We start from the raw sequence: 24489 nt of genomic DNA, 5'->3' as shown, positions 1-24489 counted from the left end.
AGGTCTGCTGTTTAACAATTCTGCTTCCTCTGTTCCAGGTAATCTTTTTCTGCAGGTTGTTCTCCCACTACAAATCATAACAGAGCATTTATCAGGGCACGAACAAAGGAGGTAAGCAGGGAGGAACAGAGAGGCAAAGGTAACACTGGAGTTTAATTATGTTGTGGCTTTTTTACTTGGGCAAACTGCATGTTATTAACATTTCTTCCATTTAGATCGTAAGGTCTTTGAATTATACCTACATTGCATCTATGACACCTTAGACTCAAGACTGATAGAGAACTTAAAGTGTCAGAGTAGAAATATTGTGTATCTTTTTCTCCCTTTTAACCTTTGCTTTCTATTATAGCTATTATAAACAGATAACTTCGAAGTTAGCGCTGACTTTATATAATGAAGGATACAGTGACAAAGTGTTTTCATTTTTCATTGATATGTGATGCTCTACAAAAGTTAGTAAGACTCCTCAAATTTTTGTACTTGTCTTAAAAGCTGATCATAGTAAATGTAGCTGTAGAACTGTAACATTTTTATCTATTTGCTCCACCTGCTGGTGCATATTCTGTTTAAAGCAGTCTTTAGAAGCCTAAACATCTTAAAAATTTGGCTAAAGATGTACACAAGAGACACACTTGACTAAGCTGAACTTATGTAATGTACTAATTAAATCCAGTCTGATCCCAACATTCTCAGTCAAAAGAAAGGCCAATGGAAGCACAGACTTCAGGAAACATGACCCACAGCTCAGTTTTTGACACTGCCATTCATTTTTATTGTGACAATAACTCAGTGTCAGTCATCATTTTCCATCATCTATTATTCTTCTCCAAAAAATGTTTTTCTCTTCCACATGGGCATCTCTCTACAAAACTGATTTGTCTCCTTAATTTTCCAAGATCAATTTCTGTTTGGACAATTAGTGCAAGAGAAACACCCTGTTTCTTCAGCCCATTTAATTGTTCTCTGCTAAGAGACAGAAAAAAAACCCACCACACCACTATGATCAACAAGCACTCTTTATGAGAAGTTTTACATGAGCTTAGATTTCTTTCCATTCCATCTATTGATCAGAGTTTTTGAAAAAATTTATTTTTTGAAATGTTTTGCAAGGAAATAGTAACAACAGCCCCATAAAAAAACCAAACAAACACCAAAAACCCACACACACACATCATTTCTAGGCTATGACATTTTCCAATAATGCCCCAGGGCAGAAGTAGCTTTCCATCCCCTCTTCCCTTCCCACATTAGAAACAGACAATACAAAAGAAAACAACCGTCTCTGCTCCCCCAAACCTAAAATCCCCCTCCCCCCAAAACCCCACTTTGTTATTGGAAATTTTTTATATTATTTTGGGGTTCCCTAATCTAACCAGGTTAAGCAGGAACTAAGGTTTGTCACATTACCACCAGGTTTTCTGGGACTGAACTGGTTCTTTTTGATGACTGCAAAATTTTAACTTGCTTTAAGATCTGTATTATTATTTTGATATTTTTTCAGGTACACTAACTGATAGTTTGCTGCAGATTGATTGCAGACCACTTGACTGGAGTTGGCAAGAATATCTGGTGTGCAAAAGACCCTGAAATTACCATACAGACATCACAGGGACTGAAGAGAAAAGTTGTTCTGGCATTGAAGAAACAAAGAAAACCAATGCTGATAGGAAATGGGTAGAAGTGTTGAAGAACTGCAGTATATTTTGATTTTTATTTCTTTTTTTAAATAAATCCAAAGTACATACATACCTTCTTCCTAGACTAGCCAGTCTATCCAGTTTATGTGGCTAATCTGCCTAACTGACCAGACTATCAAGAGTAACTGGTTTAGCATAATAACAACATAGATTATTTAATGGCAACAAAGGAAATTAAACAAAATTATAGAGTAGAAGTGAGATGCATCAGAAATATATCACTAGAGAACTTTTTTTTTTTTAAATGGAGAAAGTTTTCTTTAACAATATCTTATCAAGTGAATAATCAGAACCTTACATACACTGAAAACATGGCTCTTGTGCTATGGATTATTGATTATACATTAAACAATCAACAAATCCTCATGTAAAACATAGTGTAAAACAAAACATGTAAAACAAACTGCAGTGTTTCAGCAAAACAATTTATGATATTTTCAGCAGCCTTTCACTAAACCATAATTTTAGCTTGCACAAATATAATTTAATCATTGTATAAATTCATTTTTCATAATGCATTTTTAAAAAACAACACATTTCAACACTAATTGTTTAACCAGAAAAAGGAAAGACATGTCGATTAACTGAAATAAAAATACCTCTTAAGGGGAATTAAAAACAAACCAGTATATTTGTTGCAATCAGACAGTCACACATTAGTCAATGTAATCCAGAGTACATTGCTGGTTTCACTAAAATAGTCTGTATATACTAATTTTAGGGCATAATTGTAACAAAGAATGTTACAACAGTATTAATTTATAAATATTTCTCTCTTGCTCATGGTCAGTAAATTCATAAGCTCAGTTCCAGCTACTAAGCCTTAAAGCTAAGCATCTAAAATTTCACAGTTTACATTATCAGTGTTGTTTTACCCATTTCTTTAACTACTAGAAATTTTTTTGTGGTAAAAGTCAACATTCATATGGTTTAAGAAAGGCAGTACATATGTGCTTTCAATTTAAGTAGATGCAGCAGCCCATTTTAACATTAAGAAACAAATATAGATGAAACATTGCCTCCTCCATCCCAATTAATTTATAAACAAAATAAAGAAACTAATTAATTATTTACAGAGATTTACATAGTATTCAACACAACTAAGCATTTAGAAATTCTAGCATTTTTTAGAACTTGCTTAAACCTCCAGCTCCTAGACAACATCCTGCATTTTTAGAACCTACTCTGAATGATCTCCGGTTTCAGTGGACTTGAACAGGAGTGGGCAAGAGCAACACTATTGTCCACATCGCTATGCCACCACACAACCTCCACTCTATTCCACTTCATTTGGCCAGCTCAAAACCTCAGTAAGAAGGGAACATAAAATGTATCAGCTAAAGAAGGCTTTTTGTTACTCTGCTTTTAAAACCAAGACAATCTGTTCATTTCTATCATACAGTTCAAAAACAGAGATACAGGTTTGCAACGTAAGCTTTTCTGCACTGCCTAAAAGATGCCCTTCCTTTTATCTTTAAAAGAGTATTCAGGAAATAAAACAACTCTTACATACCCACTAGGAGGAAAGGAAGGTCAAAAGTAAGAGGACCTAATTTTGGATTCCCAACAAAGCAGATGCACAGTAATATTTTATATTTTGATGTGCACATAACTACTTGCCAAGGACCTCTGACATATGAATTAAGTTTACAATTAGATTGTGACAAATACAACAATACAACATCTGAACATCTTATGATTTACATAAATGAAGATCTCAAATGTAAAAAGCTTAATAGGATCATTCATTACAATATTACATCACTAGGGAACATGCCTCAACATCTGTGCTGACAGATTTTATGCAACTTCAGCAGAGGCTACATGGTTGAAACAGGAAGAAATCAGTGTCTAATTTGATTGCATTTTTCACTTTTTTTTTTCCAATGTTACGAATGTCACAGAGTAACAATCAGCTTAGTTCTCAAAAAAACTGACAAAACTATATTTAAATAACAAAAAAAAATCCCAACCAAACAACAACAAAAAAATCCACAAAACAAACCCCACCAAACACAACCCTAACACGCTGCAGTCTTGATCCTAGACCTCAAGCGTAGGCTGACTTGTCTCTTTCATGGCACTTAGAACCTGTGTTTCTAAGACTTTTGAAGATAAGATCCTCTGTGACATAAACATGACTTTGCAGTACTCTTGTTACCCTTGGCTTACACTTGGCTTTAATTATGTCTTATTTGGCTAAGCACTTCTGTATGAAAATTCTACTGTGCATTTTGTTTTATTGACTTCGTAATGAGATGCCTCGATTGACCTTGGATCTTGCTATGACATGAGGGGTTTGGAATTAGTTTAAGTATTTGGTTAAAGAAAAGTCATTTCAAAGACATTAGACATTTTTGGCAATGTTTCTGAAAGCTGCAATTCAGAAGAAATTGTCAAGCGTGTGGGAATTCACAGCTGATGACCTCTGTCTCATACCTTCCCCATAAAATATTGGGCTTAACACATGGGAACTATCCCTGAACGTGGCAGTTTTTTCTAACCATGGAACAAACCAACAAATTTTTATTTAAACAGTGTAAAAGGAGTTTATAAAGTTAATTGCAGAGATAAGCTTAGAATCATCTTAAGTCTTGTAAATTTAAGAAAGAAGTTGCTTAAAATACATCTAAGCAAGTACTCCTGTGAATTCATCGTTTTCACCTGAGTTCTACTTCCCTGACTCCTCATTCCCACTCACCTAGAAAGAAATATGACATTTAAAGAAAAACTAGTCATCTTCATCACCATCTGGTTTAACAACCACTTCACATTTCAGCTTTCACAGACTCTCTATTATCAAGCCAATGAAAAACAAACAAAAGTCATAAGAATCACTGCCTTAATTCAGTTTACTTCTAAAAGCATATACACTTGCCTTTTTGTTAATGAACTAGCTGTTACACCAACCTGCTCATTTTCTTTATTGTAAATTCAATGGAACTATCTTCATATGTGTAAAGTAATTGCACTGTGAAATTTAGAGGAACAGTGTTTTAAATAAATTAAAACAGACTTTTTGTTGCAAATAGTTTTCTGAAACATCTTCATAATAACAAGCCTAGAATTAATTTAATGCATTTGGTGTTACTGTAAGTATGTATCCAAATATTTAATATATAGACAGTGATTTTCAATTAAAATTAATCATGTTGTAAGGAGGAGATTCTTACATCAAATGTATCTGTGCATGGAATACAATAGTAGCTATACATACATTTGCATTGTATTTGTATTTCTAAAATAATAATTTAAATAAAATAAAGAAAAAATCAAGCTTCTTTGAAATGGCCATCATGAGTGTCATGCAATAAGAATATTTGAGAGTGTAATCAGTTTATTCAAGTGGCTGTATTAGGAACATACTTTCTGATAATACTGAAAGAAAAAAGTCTTTTAAATTCAAAACTGTCTAGTCTTACGTGCCTAGAATTGGATACTGGCACCTAAACCACTGTCTGGATTCACTTTTGAAAGCCTAGTAACTTAGGTGTGCACAAACTGAAATCTACAGGGACTGTAAGCTTACAGTTGCAGTATACATCTAAGAAAACATTGTCTTGTGAGCAGCATGCTGAGAAATACTTGAAGGCTAAGCACATCTCACCCAAACTGCTCAAGAGGTGACACTTAATGAACAAGGCATTCATTATGATACAGGTTTATTAAAAATATTAGCAAATGTATTCTAGTCCCATGGTAAACATTTTCAGTAGAAATGTATCTGCTTACGTGATTAACATAATATCCTACAATCTATTTGCACAGAAAGAAAGTTATGGCAAACAAGAAAGTGAGTTCATGAAACTTATCCAACGTTGAGATACCAGCCTCAGATCTATGAGGGTTACTTACAAAAATACCATTAATAATACCATTAATCTTTTTAATATCAATATTATTATATTATAAAATCATATCCAGATCGTGTTCACATAAGGAGCAAATTAATATCTTCACAGACATAAAACCCTTGAGTCAGACTAAAATAAATTATCTACAGGTTAAGAAAGAAAGAAGCCTTTAGGTTATGCTTGGTGAAACATTCATTGCAATATTGTTTGAGCACCTCCCTTGAAAATCTTCTGAGTCTACTCAGAAGTTTAAGACATATCAGTTATAAATTAAAGGAAAAAAACAGTTGAGGAAAAAAAATCTGGCACGTGATTGCAAGTATGAAATACTGGCTCTTTAGAAATATTTGGAAGTTTTGTCTTATTTCAAAAGGGCTAAGATTATACTACAGATTAATTGGCTACTTTTCTTCCCCCCACCCCTGCCGCATACAAGACAGTACAATCCACTGCAAAATCCAACAGGCAGTCTAGCATTTTTCCCAAGGCACACAATTTGCATCTTTACTAAAGATTAGTCTCACCTTTATACTGAAAGAAGAGTAGTGATGTCCTGTCAGAATTTGCCCTCTCTCTAAATCTGTAATTTTTGAAGATAAATCAGGTATAGAACATCTTTGCTTTTTTACCAGGCTACTTCAGATATACCTCTTACTCCACACAAGACGAATTAAAAAAAACAAACACTCTTGGGGAGGGAAGAGGGGGGGAACAGACAGACACGGTAAGATCTTTTTGGTGGAGAATTTTGATCTTGTAAAAACAAATGAATATACAGATAACTTGGATTTAGACAGCCTTCTGAAGTGTCTGTAGTGCAAATATTACAGAAATGTAATAACTTCTGATCACAGAACCAGAAGTTCAAACTGATTCATCTGTTTTCATTGTTAAAGCTAAGTGAAATTTGGAGAGGACTACTGGATCAAGGTAGATCAAAGATGATCTTGTCATAAATGCAGGGTTATTAACAAAAATCTTTTAAAAATGACCCGATAGGGTCCATTGAAATAATAAGACATCCAAATAATAGCTCTGCAGCGTCAATTTTTTAAGTCACAGTCTTCTGTCAAAGGTTGTCTTCTGATACTAGCTTGCATTCTCATACTGGTTTTGATTTTCTTATTCTTGGCGATGCTCCACCTTCTAATTTTGCTGCTCCATTGACAAAGGTAGCTGTAATTTTAATTTAAAGTACAGTAAACAAACACAATTTTGCTTCACATGAAAAAAATATAGAAACTAGACGGGGGGGGTGGAAAAATCAAAAAAGCTTAAATATTTGCTTCAGTTGAAATTAACTTGGAGTTAGGTATGTAACATGTTTAAGAACTTTGTACAAAGTTGACATGAACAGGAATCAGACAAAAGTTGCTTCTAAGCCTAGTTTCCTGTCTCCAGGAGTGACAGATGTTTCACAAGGAGTATTAGAAATAGGGCAAATACAGAGTGGTTCTACCAACATAATTTTTTTCCGTTTCTACAGGAACCTTAGTGACTGCCTGAGGTCTAACTTGCATTTAGACCATTGTTTTATTAGCCACAGACAGACTGAACCCCAGAAATTAAATCTCAATCTATGCTTTTGCAGAAATTACTTCTACAAATTTTCTGTATTTTATGTCCTTCTTGTGTTTGTTTTAAACATGCTACTACATTAAAGTTGTCTATTCTTATGAGGAATAGCAAACAGTAATTTGCTATTTACCTGCTCAAAATCACTTAAGGTTTTAGAACTCTATGGTGTCTCCTATAAGACATTTTTTGACTTAGGTGGTAGGTAGTCTCTCCTTTACTGTCATCTTTTTCTGTATCTTTCTGGCAATAGCCTAAGTCTTTTCAGATGGGGTCATCGACATGGCATACAATTCTGGGGATGTAGATACACACACGGATTTATACAATGGATGGTACATTCTAGCTGAGGGGTTTTTTTGGATTGCTTTTTTTTATTGCAAGAAGAAATTGTCCTGATGTTTGCAGGAAGAAAACCACATTGATTTAAAATCTTTCACGAGACAAATAGTAGTTTGAAGTCCATTGTTGCCTATGTATAACTAGGCTTCCTTTTCCCTCCCTCCATAATATGCGTTACTTTGAGTAGCTTAGAAATTTAGGAATTGCATTGCAAATTAGCAATTTGCCATTTGCCAAGAAATTCAGAATAATTTTGTTGTAGATTTCGTTACCTCAACAGTTTGTTTATGAATATGTCAGCACAGAAACCTGTTGAGCCCTGTTGGTAAGCTCTCTTCAGAGTGCCAATTGACCATTCTTATATTTTGAATAATTAGTAATTAACTAAGTATTAATCAATGACTCTTCTTCTGTGACATCTTAGTTTAACAGAGATCTTAGTTTAGTTGTTCTCCATTACTTCTTAAATAATTTTTACCGATTCCTTAGGATTTTTTTCCTATTATACAGCATTCTTAGTGTTACACCAGTAATGCATGTGCTATCCTAGACAGTCTGCCATTTCACACTTAGTAGCTTTGTCTGTCATTAGCATAAGAAGATCAGGCCACAGCATGAAGAGAAGCTGCAACAGGACAGATGGAACACAGCAGTATATGAAGGATTTATGGTACACTTAACTTCTAGTCCTTCTTTTGCCAATTAAATCTGAACTTGATTATTTTGGCTACATAATTCTCCACACCTAACAACCTCAAATATATATTCTTGTCCTATACTGTTGGGATCCTATGCCAATCACGCCTAACCACTGTACAGACACATTAACTGCAAACGAGTCTGAATTCTCACCTTAAGAGCTGGGGGACAAGGGGAGTCTATTTACCTTCAAGTCGACTAAAGAAATGACTTATGGCTAATGCCTGCAACTAAACTACTGGCTTCAGTGAAACTCAAGCTCTCCTTCAGAATACTTCTACAAGTGTGAATACTTTTGCAATTAGAAGATAAACTAATAAACAGTGTACAACATCTTTCCACATATGCAGTCAGGGAGCTATAATGCCTATGCTATTCTTTGGTTTGCCCAATTGAAGCAAACATGAAGTCAAACTACAGTATCACTTCTGCTATTCCAAACTGTAATCATCTTGGGAACTTAAGAATTGCACTAATTTCATAAAACAACACAGAAAGGCAATGACGTTATTCATCTGGAAAGGAGAGAAGGATCTGTAAGACTGGAGAAAGAAAAAAGAAAAAAAAGCATCTGCAGCTACATTCAGAGTGGAAAGGCTCCTCTGGAATGGTAAGGCAAAACAATGTTATGAGCACTATTATGGTCTAGAATCTTCCAATTGGTTTCAGCTAATGCTGACTCAGCTAGTAATCTCTGAATGCAAAGAGCTTCAGTCCCTCTTGGTAGAAACTAATACATGAAGATCGACTTCAGAAAGAGAGCCAGCCTGTGGTAAAATTCCCGAGAAACTGCATTTTTCAAACCTCTACCCAAATCTCAGAAGTTATTCCCAGTCTTTCATACATAACTCCATCCAGTGTTTTCTATATATGCTAACAGGAATATGAAATTTCTCTACTGAATCTTCATAACTCCAATTTAACTCGTTTAATTGATATAACATTGGAATTTGGAAATTATACAATGTCATTTAATTAAAAGCCTTTCTCTATTAGTTGTCCTTTGCCAGCTACTATGATGTTCCTTTGGAGTTCTTTTTCAGTGGGTTTGATGTTCTTTACATGATGTGTCTTTATATAGAAGAACAAACAGACTTAATTTTAATGGTCTGAAACATAATAGAAGCAGAATTTATGAATTACAGTAGGGATTTCAGATGATACTTTCTTTTTTCTGATGTTAAATCAAAAAAAATTTTAGCAGCATTGTAAAAGACTGATTTAAAATGGAAAGAAAACCCTGGAACCATTAAGCCCAGTTTCATGAAATATTCCTTGCATTTAGATTAACATAGAGTTCAGTGAATAATCCTGAAGATTACCCAGGGCTAACACTTAATACAGTTAGCACTCTGTGTGCTGTTAGCAATATGGAATTAGAGAATAACATGCCCTAACATTTGAAGAAGCTATAATATTATCTATATTCTCTGCATGTCAAAAGACAGATGTTTTTGCTCTTTTACAGAAAGGAAAGATATAAGATGATACATCTGGTATAAAAAACATTTGGCCTAGAAACAACTTTAAAAAATATTATGCCACTGACCTCTGTTTGGTTCCTTTTTTGTTCGTTTGTTCTTAGTGTTAGTTATTTTTTTCTTTGGAATCTGGTTCTTAACATGCTCTCTCCATTTCTTCAGCTGAAAATTTATAAATTTCCACATCATCCAGGCCTGTGTTAGACAAATAGCACCCAGGCAGCCAATCCTAATAAGATTTGAGATTTTGGAGATAGTTAGAAAAAAGTTTCAGTTAACCATTAACAGACTACAAATCTGTACCTATTTTATTTTTGCTCCAAAAGTCTACCATTGAAACAATTAAAATCTTCATACCATGGGAAACCAGATGTATCAGAAGGCTTTACCCAAGACAAGGTGTGTCACACCAGAAGTAAATGGAAATCATATGTAAGTATATTGCTAGAAGCAATCACGTTTATCAAGGAGCTGAGGACCACCACAGCTTTCAACGGCCGATAGGAAATTGTGTCATTAAGGCCCCTTCTGCAAAGCAATCTATGAATGAGAAATCATGTAGATTCAAAATCCCTCCCACATGCTTGACTACAGGCATAAAGTTATAAGGGTGAATGTTAAAGTGACGAGCTTATGCTGAAAAAGTAATACAATTTTAAAAAAATCAACAAGCAACAATAAAAGATATACAAAAAAATATCCTAGGAAGGCACCAAACAAATAATTAGTTAAAAAAAATGGGTATTAATACGGCCAAATGATACTTTGTCCAGTATAGATATAGGAAAAGTAAAAAAAAAAAAAAAAATTAATGAGATTATTATCCCAGGCTTTTTGGATAGTTATCAACAATTAATGGAAAAAAGTTTCTTTTTTCTTTCTTTCTATTTCCCATAAATTCTGTTCTATTACTTTTGTGAAAAGACAACAGAAAAGAGAACAAAATTTCCCTTCCCTTAAATATTCAAGAGGAAAACATCACCTGGGGAAATTCTTCAAAACACATTATCATCCTGGATTGGTTTATTAAAAGATATTTTGAAATGCCACATTATACAAGCATGAATGTCTACTAGCCTTGTTATACCTCACAGGGAGTACATTGAAGTTTCCGTCTGCTATGGAAAAACCTGGATTCTCTACTCTTGCCAGACCAAATCCAAATGTGAGGACAGATAAAGTTAAGGTCAAAAGACGCACCATTACGAAAAGTAAAGCCCAAATGGTAAATCTGAAAACAAAATAATGAAATTAATGTGCTTTCTCCTTTTAGTCCATTTCTTTTCAATAAAGTCAAGCGTACAAAGAACTTTTCATTAAAATTCTCCCAGCAACGATAGGGAAATGTCCACGGAGGGGACCAATAATTACAGAAAAACTTGGTCATCTGCAAACATTCAGCCCTGCCTCATTACACGATCTTTTGACTAGAAAGCGCAATGAAGTAAAAAGATGCATCTCAAGTTGGCATTCATGCTGCAAGCCATTTATAAGTAATGGTGATGCTATAAAGCCAGAAAGCTGACCCTAAAGGTATAATATACATTTATTAAACAGTTGGAAGGTCAAGACAATATATGTAATTTAACAGCCAGACATTTATAGAACAAGAAGAGAAGGTAATCAGACAGCTAGTAAGTAACAAATGACAGTTATTTCGCATTATAGCTAACAGAGAAAGATGCCATCCTGCAGATTTTCAGCATCTAGAAGTTTTTGCTATAGGATGTGGACAAAAACCGTGCAGAACAGTTTTATTAAGCTGACAATATTTAATTTAGAAAATTGGTATTATTACCGCCATTACATAAAGATTTCTGTAGGAAGAAGACTTCATATTGTGTGACTGTCTTTTTATTAAAAAGACACTACCGATGTGAAAAAAGTGTATTTCCAAAATTTCCATTTAAAAAAAAAAAAATCCGCTTGTTCAACTGGTTTCAAGCTTAAAGAAAATATACTTCAAATCTCTCACAGTATAAGCAAGTCTGCTTAAAAAGCAACACTCTTCACACCTTCTTCCAAAAAAAGATTTTGAGAGAACCTACAATGTCTGCATGTAGAACGGTAAGAAGAAACAATAAATTCTGAGCTAGGAAAAATACCTAGTATTTGACATTGTGTTGTTTCTTTACATTATAAGTGCTACATGTTATAATAGAAATAAAATGCCCCAAATACTTCTGCAAGTCATCAGTTATGAAAACCAATTTCCATTTCCAGTTATTTAAGCTGTGGTAATATTGCACATGGTATAACTGATTTCCAGCCAAAGAAAGACATAGTTGCTTATCTGGCCATTAGATTCTTCATAAGACAGGAGAATATGTTCTCCTAATCAGTATATTTAGCCTTCATGCTTTTGGAGGGCATATAATGAAAAGCAGATAAGCTCATAGCTCCAAAAACCTCACAATTAAATATGACATACAAGTGAAAGATGAGCTTTCTCCCACTTTCCCTATTTGCATCAGTAAACATTGATTTTTTGCAACAACATTCAGCATATCCATTTAAAACGTTAGCTTTAAGGAGCAACACAAATGAATCTTGTGAGAAGACCAGAAAGAGCAGCAGCATTACACTGCCTCAAGGGAGGCTGCCTATATATAAGGCATGAAAGTAAGCAAGGCATTCGTGATAATCTCTTCCAGCTGGGCAGTCACTCAGAAAAAGAAGAAAGAATAAGACACAAGAACACATAAATGGGACAAGGCTGCTTTATTCAAATTGGAACCTCCAAAAGTCTTCACATTCAAATGGTGAAATGTATCCAATCCTTCCTAGTGTGCCTCACAGTTAAGTACCTCAGTTCCTCATCTCCTTCATTCTCAAATGCATTACTTTTATATCCATTAATTCTCAGAATAGATGAGAATCTTTCTCAAGAGGCATGTAACTGAAGATGTCTCAAAACGTGTAGTTCATAAGATACTACCTTCTCTGTTGTATAGTTACTTCCCTTTCTCACCTTACCAAAAGGAGAGAGACCTGCAGGAACTTACAGGGAATGCTGCTTTTATTACTTCTTCAATTAACTGTTTTTAAAAACAAGTGTCCCTACATACAAACATTTATGAACATTTAAGCAAACAGGCAACTTACAGAATCAGAAGCCAATACATAGATATCCGAGATGGGACTTTAGCATCAGCAAAGCTGAAGCACAGAAAAGCTTCAGCAAAACTTTATGTTGATGATCATGAAGTGGTGTATTTGCTTCCTTGTCTCTATGTAATGACAGTGACTTGCTTGTGAATCCAAAGTAGGTAATAGTGGACACTGAACAAGTGATGTTTGCTACCTGGGTACTTTTACATACATGCAAATTCATTTATATGCAATTAGTAAGCAAAGTTCTGAATTTAATTAACACATGCAAGATTTACCCTTTTTGTTTGTTTTCATCACTGAAGTAGAAAAGACGTGAGGCATGAAAAATGAGTTCCACTAAATAGTGAGGTACCATCAGAATTAGCCCCAAATGCTGCAAACTATAAAACAGAAAAGTTAGAAGTTTTAATGAAATTATGAAGAAAATAGAGCTATCTATTCAAAATGGACATGCAAATACTTACTTTAATATATAGGCACCAGAGATATGAGCAATGTAAAGGCAGATATAACATAGCTGCCTTGGAATATCTTCCTAAAATTAGAGAAGTTATAATAAATGCTGTTACAGTTTAACTATATTGTCCAAAGAAAAAAATCATATCATTCATTAGGTTTGATTATTTTTCACACTACTGTATAAATTTCTGGAAAGACTATCTGAATCAAAAACTAGAGACCACCTAGACTAAATTAGATAGGAAATGCAAGCAATTAAAAATATAAATAGTATATAAAAAAACTGAATATACAAATATATATGTAGATATTTATATAGTTAATATAAACAAATATATAATATGAATAATTGGAAAGAATAGATATTTAATTAACTGTACTGACAACTTCTCTTCATACCTTTCGGATCTTTTGGAAATATAGCTCCGGCAGTGCATGAAGCCAATAGGCTATCTGGCAAATGTAGAAGAATTTTACCTGAAAACTAAACAAGAATTCAGGTTAAGAAAAACACAAGATGATAAGTTTTCAAGCTTTCAACATGAGATACAGGATTTTATTTCATTATCTTAAATTAATCCATTCTGACTCATTATAGTTTACGATTCCTAAAATCACAGGAACTGCAAATACAAAACAACTCTGTGGTGACAGTTTTTTGAATTAGCATCCATAATCTTCTTGACAGCAAGTTCTGAATCACCTTTTGAGACAGTAGGGAACACCAAAAAACCTAACACAGAGAAACAGTTTATCCTGTGAGCAGTGGAACTCCCTTCCTAAAAAATGCATATTATCCCCCTTCCCTCTGTCACACTAGTGGTTCCCTAAAATTTGGGGTGGTTAAATATTCAGTGATTAGAAGTATCAGATTTTTTCAAATTGAAAATAGAACACTTACAGCATACGAGAATGGGGATAATCTTTCCAGAGTGAGGCTGGGTTCACCATGAATTCTTCCTAAAGAAAAAGGCCATTGATTTAAGGACCTTCTTAATACTTTAAGTCTAGTTTTAAAATAAAAACAGGAAATAGAGTGACTGACTTACTGCATTCAAAATACTTGCTCCCCATACAAATGAAAACAAGTAGAAAAATGCTAGTTGTCCCGATTCATTGAATTTGCTGTGCTTTGTTTTTGACAAATGCAGGCGTCTATTAATTTTCTAGAAACAAAAAGCAGATCAATAAATGTAATTTCTAAAACAAGAAAGCTATTTGGGAGTTAGTGATCACTCAAATTTTTTTCTTTTTTTTCTTCTTCTCAAATCTCCCATTCCTCAATCAAAATACATAGCTCCCACCATTTAAGACCTTGATTAGCAATTTGTATTACAATTAGCTTCAATAAGACTTGTCACTATGGTAAAGTTCACATGGAAAATATTCAGATAATGTATTCAGACAAATTTTTTCCCCATAATCAAAGTCATATTGCTAAATTTTTCAAATCTCTTTGCACACTTAAAAACCATTTGAGCTTCTGTGGCTCAGATGACCTATTTGTGAAGACATTCCAAGACCATTCAGTAATAGATGGTCTTCACAATAGCTTTAACAAATTCATTTTACTTTGCAACTGAGTTGGTGTAAAAGAGCACACAATGAAGTTTGAGCTCCCCCTTTGAGGCGAAGCTCATCTGACAAACAGAAATCTACCACTGCAGCAATTTTCATTTTTGATCTTCTGAATGTATCTTATTAATCTATTGCAGCAGGCCTCATTCACAGATATTTTGAGTAGGGCATGAACATTTAATGTCTGTTTTTACAGAAAGATATGTTATATTGATTGAAAGAAAGATTCCGTGGTTTATACCATTAATAAATTGAGGAAACATCACTATAAAAATATCATAGAACCATTTAGGTTGGAAAAGACCCTTAGGATCATCAAGTCCAACCATTAACCTAACACTACCACTAAACCAAGATCTATTTGCATTTTTGTCAAAGAACAAAAGGATCGATCATAACAGGGCTTCTAAATGCTAAACAATTCCTTGTACCATGGCTTACACTTACCTTGAAGAAAAACACTTAACAACTGATGGCTAAAAATAACATGTTTATAAAAGTAAATTATATCCCAGTAAGAAACTTACATCTAATATATACTCCTGGATTACAGCATGCAGATTAATAGCTACGAGCATGTAGAAGAAGATTGTGGCAATGTCTTTTGGACCATAGTCATAAAAATGAAATTGCTCACTGTTGTCATCTAAAAGAAAAAAAAAAAGTGTGTTTTTACATTCTTATGAAGGAGTACTCTGTGCAACTGAGAAAGGGCAACAGTGACCATTGTTCTTGGAAGTTATGTTAAATTGATACAGGATACTAGTTATAAGTCTCATGTTTTTGAAAATTACTTTTTATGCTCGATTAGATAACTTGGATCTTCTTTTACTTCAATACAGTGATACAGATACAAGCCTAGAACAAACTACGGAGAGCAGTATACACTGAGCTGTAGCTTCAATCCATTTCTTTCATCTAGGCCATCAAAAGAAAAAAAAAAGGGGGGGGGGAAACACCACCACACCAACACCTTATCTTCTATACTTTGGTAGAGACCAAATGAGATTCCATCTTTAGTCATCCATGAGAAGCATGACTATATGTAGTAAAAAAGAAACTATATAGTGAGGATAGCATCCCTAGCAGTTCAACACATTGGTAAGTAACAACTTCCCCAGAATTAGTAATATGTTCCTATAAATCAAGAACAAAATTGCCAGAAAAAACCCACCAAAAAACAAACCCACGTTCACACTGTTACAAAAATACTTCAAATGTTTGTATTTACCATGTTTAAGTGTGGGAGAACTTACAAATGACATTCAATTAAAAAAGCATGTATTGGGAGCAGTAGACCTAAGGAAACCTTGTTTTGCAGGGATGTCTCCTCTGGCCCACAAACACCCATTACAATCACCTCACTTTTCTTTATGCATCTGAAACACTGCAATGGAAAAGAAAGAACTTGTACTACAACTAATCAAGAGCCACACTCACCCTGATTTACAAGCTAGCACGTCTAACACTTACATTCTTCTGCTTTTACTTAAGAGAGGGCATTAATTTGGATGTCTCTTATCTATAGAGCCTCCGCTTTTCATAAACATCAAGTAATTTTTTTATCTTTAAGACTTCCACCCTTTATCAAACTCTGTGTTGTCCAAATGCAAAACAGCAGAAATACAGACATCAAACAACTTTTTTTTCCTAAAGCAAACTAGGCTAGAAGGTGTCAAGGAAGCAATTACTGCTTCCTGTAACATGAACGGTACGTTAAGGTCCTAATGCACAGGACATCCATGTAACTCTAAGTGTCAGATGTCCTATTTCTATGTTTGAAAGCAGCTTGTGATATAATCAATGAACAAGTAATTGCATAACAAATGCTATTTCTGCCTGGTCCCTAGCACTGTTTTTCAAAATGGACCTTCACTAGCAATATATTCATTGTTTTCAGAGGGCCAGAGTTGAGACCTCAAAATTGCTCGTGCAGAACTCAGCCACACCTCCTATTAAAACTAAAGGAAGCTATACCTTGTTCATTCCACTGTATATATACACATACATACTCATGCATGCACCAAACACTACCAAGAAGTCGCATCACAGGCACTTGGTAACTGACACATGGATTTGTCTCCACTATAGGAGATTTCTACTTGATGCTGCTCAAATATCAGTAAAACAGAAATCCACTGACTCTGTACCCCTCAAGTATTCAACATTAAACATCTCAGGAAACATTTGCAAAAATGATATATGTTCATTACTGCAAGCAAAGTTGATCAATACATTATTTTGAACATATTAAATACAGTCAGGGTGCTACATTATTTGGAACGGTCATAGCACAGAGGTCTCAAGTTTGGAAGTCAAGATTAGAACAAAAGTCTTAGATTTTGCTAATTTCTCTGGACCTTAGTTCCCCATCTGGAATAATTCTACCACAGTACCTATTTTTTCCAAGACATTGTACAGATTTATTCCTGGAAAGAACTGAAAGTAATCAATACTATTAAGAAAAATTAAGTTATTTAATAAGGAAATTCCACTAGCTGCTTACCATTCTTGTATATAGTACAGCATGTACAAAAGATTTAAAAAAGGAAATATTTTTTGGGAAAAAAAGAATCAGTACTTTTCCCCTTTGTTATTTAAAAAGCATGATTAAACCAGCAACATCAGTTAGTTGATAATAATAATGTGGTATTTTTTAAATATAAACCACAAATCCATTACTAATGACATAAGAAATCATGAATAAGCAACAGATATATAGAAGAGTACCAAAATATTCTGTTACTTAACTCCTGTTGATTGTATCAGAAACTGGAAAGAATGCATGCTTTTCACATTAAAATGGAAGTTAGTAGCAGTGTTAACTCTGGGAAAAATAACTTGGTGTTATTCACAAGCAACAAAGAAAACACTAGAATGTTTCAGTGAATATAGGATTAGTAAATCCAAAAGGAGACAGACAAATATGAGAGTTCTACTATATTAGAGAAGTGAACTGGAGTCGGGGGGGGGGGGGGGGGGGGGCAGGAAGGAAGAGTAATTTTTAATAGTTGAGCTCTTGCATTACAAGAGGAAAAAAAATATATTTGATTTAATCTCACCAGTGGTATAGGTGACATTGTACTGCACAGCAATAAAGATGATGGCGTACTTGGCTGGGACCTAAAATTCAAAGAGAAACAAGGAAAAAGTATCAGATTTTTCAAACAAGCTAGACTATAAACACCCAAAACTAGAAGATTATGCCATCAACAAATGTTCCGCCACACATGATTTAAATCAAAGAGGTCCCAAAAGTGTTATTCATCTCCCCACAAACGTGGAGGCTCACCTTGTTGCGAATCCTTTAACATTTGCTGCATAGGGTCAGGACTTGAATTATGTCCTTTCAGCGAAGGATCAAATTACTCACTGTTCCACTAAATAACATTTTAAAGTGTTTAGAAGTGTAAATGGCTTTCATTTACTTCAAAAGTTAAAAGACTCTCTAAATTAAATCAGATGGAAAGTTTCACCTAACTTTGCAAAATACTCAAAAAAGCGATGTTCCAGCTAAGTGTCCATATAAATAAACAGAGTATTCAAAACATCCTAGTAGAATTATAAGATTCATCAATTTCTTCTATGATAAATGAGGCATTTTCTAAAAATTACAGTACAATCAAAGTAACCAATGGTATACTTCTATGTTACTTTTTCTCCAGTGGAAAAATTAGGGGTTTTTGAAAACAAACAAAAATCCCCCAACACTTTCAGCCATCCCTACCTCTTCCAAATGTCCTCCCATTCCCATGCTGCAGTATACTTAGCCCTCAGCTGTAACAATGAAACTGTTTTTAACCTGGATTACTGTATGACCCTACAACCGAGCCATAAGAGGTAAATATGTTTGCTTAGTTTAGCTGAAAACATTTCATTATCTGGTTCGCACAACTTCAAAAACAAACAGTTGTGCTGATGTGACTGGAAGAGTTGTAAGCTATAACACAGGGATATAAGTGGAAGGGGAAAAAAAAAAAAGGTTCTTTTGCTGAAAAAAAAAAAAAAAGAAATATGGAATTATGTCCTACACTGCCAATAGCAAATACATTTATTATGTTTGCAAGCCCTCAGTTATCTAGTTCATAAATCAGAGAAGTACAACAGGCATAATCTGAAAACTGATGTAAAAAAACCCCCACACACACATTCTTGTATCTTTTACGCCTTCTCTTAAACGGATCTTCATAGATACAACTTGAAGGAATATAAACTAAAAAAAGAAAGCTATTTTCCTCAGATGTTACAACATCTAATTTCTGAAAGTGTAACTAAGAACATTCAGGAGTATATAAAACAAGCATGAATTTATGCAGCTACAAAGTAAGCAAGAGGCACAACAACACAAAAGAAGATCCTCTGTAGCAAGAAAAGGGAGGAGAAGGCAAATTGCTTCAGTATACTGGGAGTGCACCTGTGAAATTAAGCAGTAGAGGAGTTGTAATACTGAAGAGTGCTTTTAAGAGGAATTCTCATTAAGGAAAACGAAAGTACCAATTTTTCTGGCATACAAAATTGCCTTTCAGACACTGCAGCTTATGAACAATTTAACCTTTTGTAAGCCAGCACTACCATCAAAAGGAGCAATTCTGCCTTTTTCTTTACTGCCAGTTGCTTCTTGTCTCTGTCCCACATTTGTGCCATCAAAAGTAGTGGTGCGGTGAATTGGACAGGAAAATTATACAAGTTAAAACTGACCCAGCAAAACAGGAGGGAGGAGAAAACCCTATTTCTTACACAGAAAATCTTAACACAGATGAATTTCCTAATATGCTGCACTGCTCAGCTACAGAAGTTCTTTTGTGTGCTTGATGGGGAGAATAAGCAGCCAGAGCACCAACACCAACTTATAATGCCCATGGAACAAGAGTGTGAAAAATTCATTGCCAACTGCTCCAGGAAAGACAGGGAAAATATAGATAGTTACATAGGTATCGATGTCATCAGCACCTAACTAAAACAAACATGCTTGCTTTCAGTAAGTCATCACTCAGGACCCACAGCAACAGTCTCCCTTGTAGAAGGGCATTCAGACAGCACCATGTAACTTCCAGCAGACCCCTTCATTAGAGAGCTTTCCTGAGAATAAGCTTTTTTTATGCTCTTTGGGAGAAGAGGGTGGTAAGAATCTTTGCTAGAGCCCAGCAAGTTAGCTTTTCTGTTTGTCCGTGAAGCACACAACATAATACTACAAGCGTTTCACTCTGCTGGAAGCATGGGAGCCCCATTAAGTGGTATTATGTGGTAAGATAGCCACAGATACAAGGATGATGTAAATTGTTCTAGGAAGAAAGAAATCGTATGAAATTCTCTGAGATGACACTAGAAGCTTAAAAAGAAACAGAAATACTAAAAGAAAGTTTCTTTAGAAGACAAGGCCCACTCTGTTGTCAAGAAAAGGAGTAGGATTCGGCACATAAAAGACTATAAATATTCTCAGAGAAGGAAGAAGAAAGAAAATAACAGTTAACACACTAAGATTTAACTGCTACTTTTCAGTATGTTATAATCAGAGTGAATCTCCCTACACACATCTATAGACCTCATAATAATCACCAAAGTTAAAGTATGGGAAAGTAAAATTAAGGTGGATAAGCAACTTTACATGTAAGAATTCCCCTTAAAGAAATTCTTATAATTGGATTTATGACATCCTAATGCTCATTTGTAATTTTAACATACTTATTGTTTTTTGGATGGTCTCATGGATATGGGCAATTGAATGCCACCTAGAAAAAGAAAACGCTGTATTTACCATAGTACTATGTAAGCCCAAGCAAATCATTCAATAGGTAGTCAACTGTGAAAAGTTTCATTTACACATTCTTTAGTTTCTTAGTGTATAACCTATGATACTATGGGCTAGATTTGGAAACCCGTCATTGACAGATGCATCTGAAATCACAGTAAGCATAAAATGCTGTGAAAAGCACTCATTAAAAAAAAAAAAAGTTGCCCTTCAGTGCTTCAAACTTAAAGCCTAAAAATAATTTCACTTTAATACGAAGAGGAAATCAAGACCAAAAGAAAATAGATATAACAGCTGTGTAGGCAAGTTCAGTAACACTTACGAAGCACTCAATATAGAATCATGATAAATGTCACCAAAATTTACTGGAAAAACATCAGTAGTTTTATTTGTTTGGCAGACTGGATTACCCATTATAAAGATGGTATAAGACCTAGACAGTGAACAACAGAAATATAGATTTCATTCAAATAACTCCAGTACGCTTTTCCGCAGTGAATGAGGCAGAGGTGTAATACAGAGGTCTAACCTGTTACACAGCATCACTGTTCCTCTGCATAATACATGAAAGGTGTCTCAATCAAAAAAGTAATTTTTGCATCAAAAAGGAGATGCAGATGTTTAAATTATACAATAAGTATAATAGTATATATTCAAGCAAGCACAATAAAAGCATATCACAAGCTACACTAGAGTCTAGTCTGCATTTGAACTTTTAGAATTATGCTGACTAGAAATGAGATAATTTGCTAATTATCCTTGGATGTAACTAATATTAACTCACTCATTTGCCTCTTAAAGAAATCACCTTCATCAAAATAACAACACTCACCCTAGGGGAGCTGCACAGTCCCTTCCATACCTGTAGAGTTACAGAAATACAACTTCTGTGGTCTATACAAAGCCTGAGTTAAGACAAATGGAATTCAGAAGTGGAACTCCAGAAAAACATACTTGTTTTTAACAGCAAAAAGACACAGAGCAATATCTTTTTAAAAATACCATATATAAAGATACATAAAAAGTTCCATTTGGGATCCCAAACTGGGTTTACTTTATCCCAGGTACAGACATTTACTTTCTTTCTTAAAGCCTTTATCACCTGAGTTGTCAAGCCCCTAGCTATTTTTTTATCCCAAGATTGAGTTCTGCATTTATATATTAACTTTTATGACTTACTCCCCATCGATGACACAACTTATTATACCTCAACACTGCATTTGTTCACCACTTAGAAGGAAATTATCTGGCCATCACAACTGCTTTCTCTACTTTATTTCTGTCCAGTATCCTTAAGGTTGTCAGAAGCGAGTCAAGATATATTATAAACAAAAAAGGACAGAACATCTAAATGTAAGTATTTTATCTCAGAATTTAACAGTACTTTTCATTTAAAATGATCTGGTTTTTAATCTTATCCAACTGATGAGAAGTGTTGAAATATTTCAGTAAAGTATTTAAGTTGTAATAACAAGAATATTTCAGTAAAGCATAAGTTGTCTATCCAGAATTTAAACTTTATTTACCAAGCCTTATGCCATACTCAACACCAACATAAAATATTCATGTAGCCACACACACACACGGCTTTTGTCCCAAAAATGGGAAAAAGATGCCTAATCCATCACCCCAGAAACTAATAAGCAGCTTGCACATGGAAATAAACTTTATGATAACTTTCAAATACAAAGGCAACGAGGAATTCAGAGATTAAACTGAGACTGTCTAATCCCACATTTTTCTTCAGATTATCCATTGCTAGGGAGCTGAGCTAACGACAGCAATGGACTGAGCAGTGGCGCAAAAGGGTGACTAGCAGTTTTTAACTACCATCTGGTTAAGCATGTTCGAAACAACAGAGACTGTCTGAAACCCTCTTTATAACAGCATTCCTAACTGCTTTACCACGTAGACTTTTGAACAGAGGAGAAAAGAAAAAAAGAAAAAAGTAAATAGACACAACAAAGAAACATAAAACGACTCTGCTCTAGGCAAGGGGACTTGAGGAGCTCTATAACTCATGAGACTGGAACTGAGTAAGAGAGAGCTTAAAAGGGAGGGTGCTAGGAATTAAACAGGCAGAGATTTTAGAAAAACCGGACGAGAAAATAAGAGCAGCAATCTGACAGAAGAGGATAAGAGAGGAGGTTGCATAGTGAGAGCTGGCAAAGACAACTCAGTAGAGAAGGCACTGGGGACTATGTGAGCTGAGGCAGGACAGAGAGAAATGAAACTTGCTGCACTCGGAAGACAGCCGAGACATGGAGAGGAAGGAGGGTGCCCGAGCAGGGTGTCACGAAGTTAGGCCACGGGGTTCAGAAGAAACAGGGACATAACCCTGCAGGGAAGAAGGGGAAAGGCAGACCGAGACGGAGGGGGTGGGGGCAGAACTGCTTGGCAGCGAGGCTGATGCGAACAGGAGGGATGTACTGGGGAAGCTCCAGAGCGGGAAGCCAAGGGCGCCGCGGCTGCCCGTCAGCCAGACCAGGTGCTGCTCGACTCGGCAACCACCGGTCCCCTCGCCCCCTCACGCCGCCCAGTACCTCAAACACGACCCCCAGCAGGAGGCCCATCACCAGGCAGGACGCGGTATCCGCATGGTTCTGAATGACGAACTCGTGGCTTAGCACTGCCGGGCTCTTGTTTTTCCTGCGGAGCCTCATAGCGGTGACAGCTCCCAGGCCTGGACAGCCCCGCTGAAAGGAGTGGCACCGCTCCCCAACAGCCTTCACCTCACGCAAGGTAAACACCGCCGGCCCAAAATACCCACCCCCTTCCGAGTTTCGGCCCATCAAACTTAAAAGCGCTTATGATTGGCAGTCCTGGCAACTAATGGCTAGGCGGTCTGGAAGAGCGGTTTCTAAGGAGGCGGTGCTTCGGAGGCAGTTGAGCACTTGCGGCGGGAGACGAGGTCCGATATGAGTGACACAGGCTCCTGCCAATCCTGTATGCGGGTGGGTGGGGCTTGCTGGGAAGGCCGCCGCGGACCGTAGTGGGTGGGGTTTGGTTCGTGCCGGAGGCGGGCTGGGCGCTGAGGAGCTTCCCGCCAGCAGAGGCTCAGCGGAGCGAGTGCCTTCGGTGCGGTTCGGTCCGGTCTGGCTTCCGTGGAGGCTGTGCTCGCCGCAGCTCCAGTGGCGGCCAGGTAGCTCTGCTCTCGTTAAGCCTGCGAGGCACGTTGGTCGGTCCGCTCTCCCCACGAGTCCCAGGGTTGCGGCCTGCCTAGGTGGTGGGAAGCGGCTCCTCATCATCCCCCTCTAGAGTTGAACCGTGCTGACTCACCTACGGCCAGACAAAAGCGGAAAAGCTGTTGAGAAACTCCCTTTTTCTTTTTTTTCCCCCATTAAAATGGAGAGAAAGGGGATTCAGAGTGCTTTGAAGTCCTTAAAATGTGGACATTTGGCTATCTGCTGGCTCTAGCTGGAATTCAGGGGGAAAGCCATACCAATTTATCAAAAAACTATCAGTGAAGGAAAGGGTGAAGGCCAGAGGGTGGCATGGCATCCCAGAGAACAGCGTTGGAAGAGAAAATAAAAATTAGGTTCCATCTGGCAACCGAGTGTCTCCCCTGCTGTACTGAGTGTGGCCTCAGCTGATTCCAGTGAAGAGAGGATCCCCCGGGATCCAGTTGCCAAATAGGACCTAAAATTCAGTTCAGCTGTAAAGTAGTTTTGCTACCTGTTGATTATTAAATATTTATTGCTCACTGAAACAATTTTTTAGTATGCCTGAGTTTGCTTTCTGTTAAATGTTCTGCTTAGTTGTTGAGTTTGGCTATGCTCGTACTCCTTTTCCCACCCTTATTTTGAGTTTCAGGCTAATATATTCAGAAACTGTATTTTACATTTGAAGTTGAGAATTGCTACAGAGCACAGGTGCTATTTGGGACATTCCTTTGGCAAGCAACTGCCATGCATGTTCTTTTTCTCAGCTGAAAAGAGGAA

At 36.0% G+C, this 24489-nt stretch overlaps 1 protein-coding gene across 1 annotated transcript; it reads right to left on the bottom strand.

Annotated features, from left to right (window-relative positions):
• Positions 1-1347: 1347 nt before the first annotated feature.
• Positions 1348-23304, bottom strand: LOC142417027 (translocating chain-associated membrane protein 1-like). The gene is made up of 11 exons (XM_075517284.1): positions 23092-23304; positions 17862-17922; positions 15327-15445; positions 14271-14387; positions 14123-14181; positions 13621-13705; positions 13227-13297; positions 13038-13142; positions 10736-10879; positions 9717-9877; positions 1348-6727 (listed from the first exon to the last, which is right to left on the bottom strand). The coding sequence occupies exons 1-11, from the start codon at positions 23209-23211 to the stop codon at positions 6654-6656; spliced, it is 1116 nt and encodes a 371-aa protein (XP_075373399.1). The 5' UTR covers positions 23212-23304; the 3' UTR covers positions 1348-6653.
• Positions 23305-24489: the final 1185 nt, after the last annotated feature.

The sequence above is a fragment of the Mycteria americana genome, chromosome 14 (genome assembly GCF_035582795.1).
Source record: "Mycteria americana isolate JAX WOST 10 ecotype Jacksonville Zoo and Gardens chromosome 14, USCA_MyAme_1.0, whole genome shotgun sequence".
Classification (NCBI taxonomy): Eukaryota; Metazoa; Chordata; class Aves; order Ciconiiformes; family Ciconiidae; genus Mycteria; species Mycteria americana.
Note: the sequence above shows the minus strand (reverse complement) of the source record. Positions and strands in the feature narration are given on the sequence as shown.

Coding starts and splice junctions, on each gene's coding strand:
- LOC142417027 (XM_075517284.1), bottom strand. CDS start 23,211: ATGAGGCTCCGCAGGAAAAACAAGAGCCCGGCAGTGCTAAGCCACGAG. Junction 13,298..13,620: donor ATTTCCAAAAGATCCGAAAG/GTATGAAGAGAA, acceptor CTCTAATTTTAG/GAAGATATTCCAAGGCAGCT. Junction 13,143..13,226: donor TCTGGTGCCTATATATTAAA/GTAAGTATTTGC, acceptor TCTGTTTTATAG/TTTGCAGCATTTGGGGCTAA.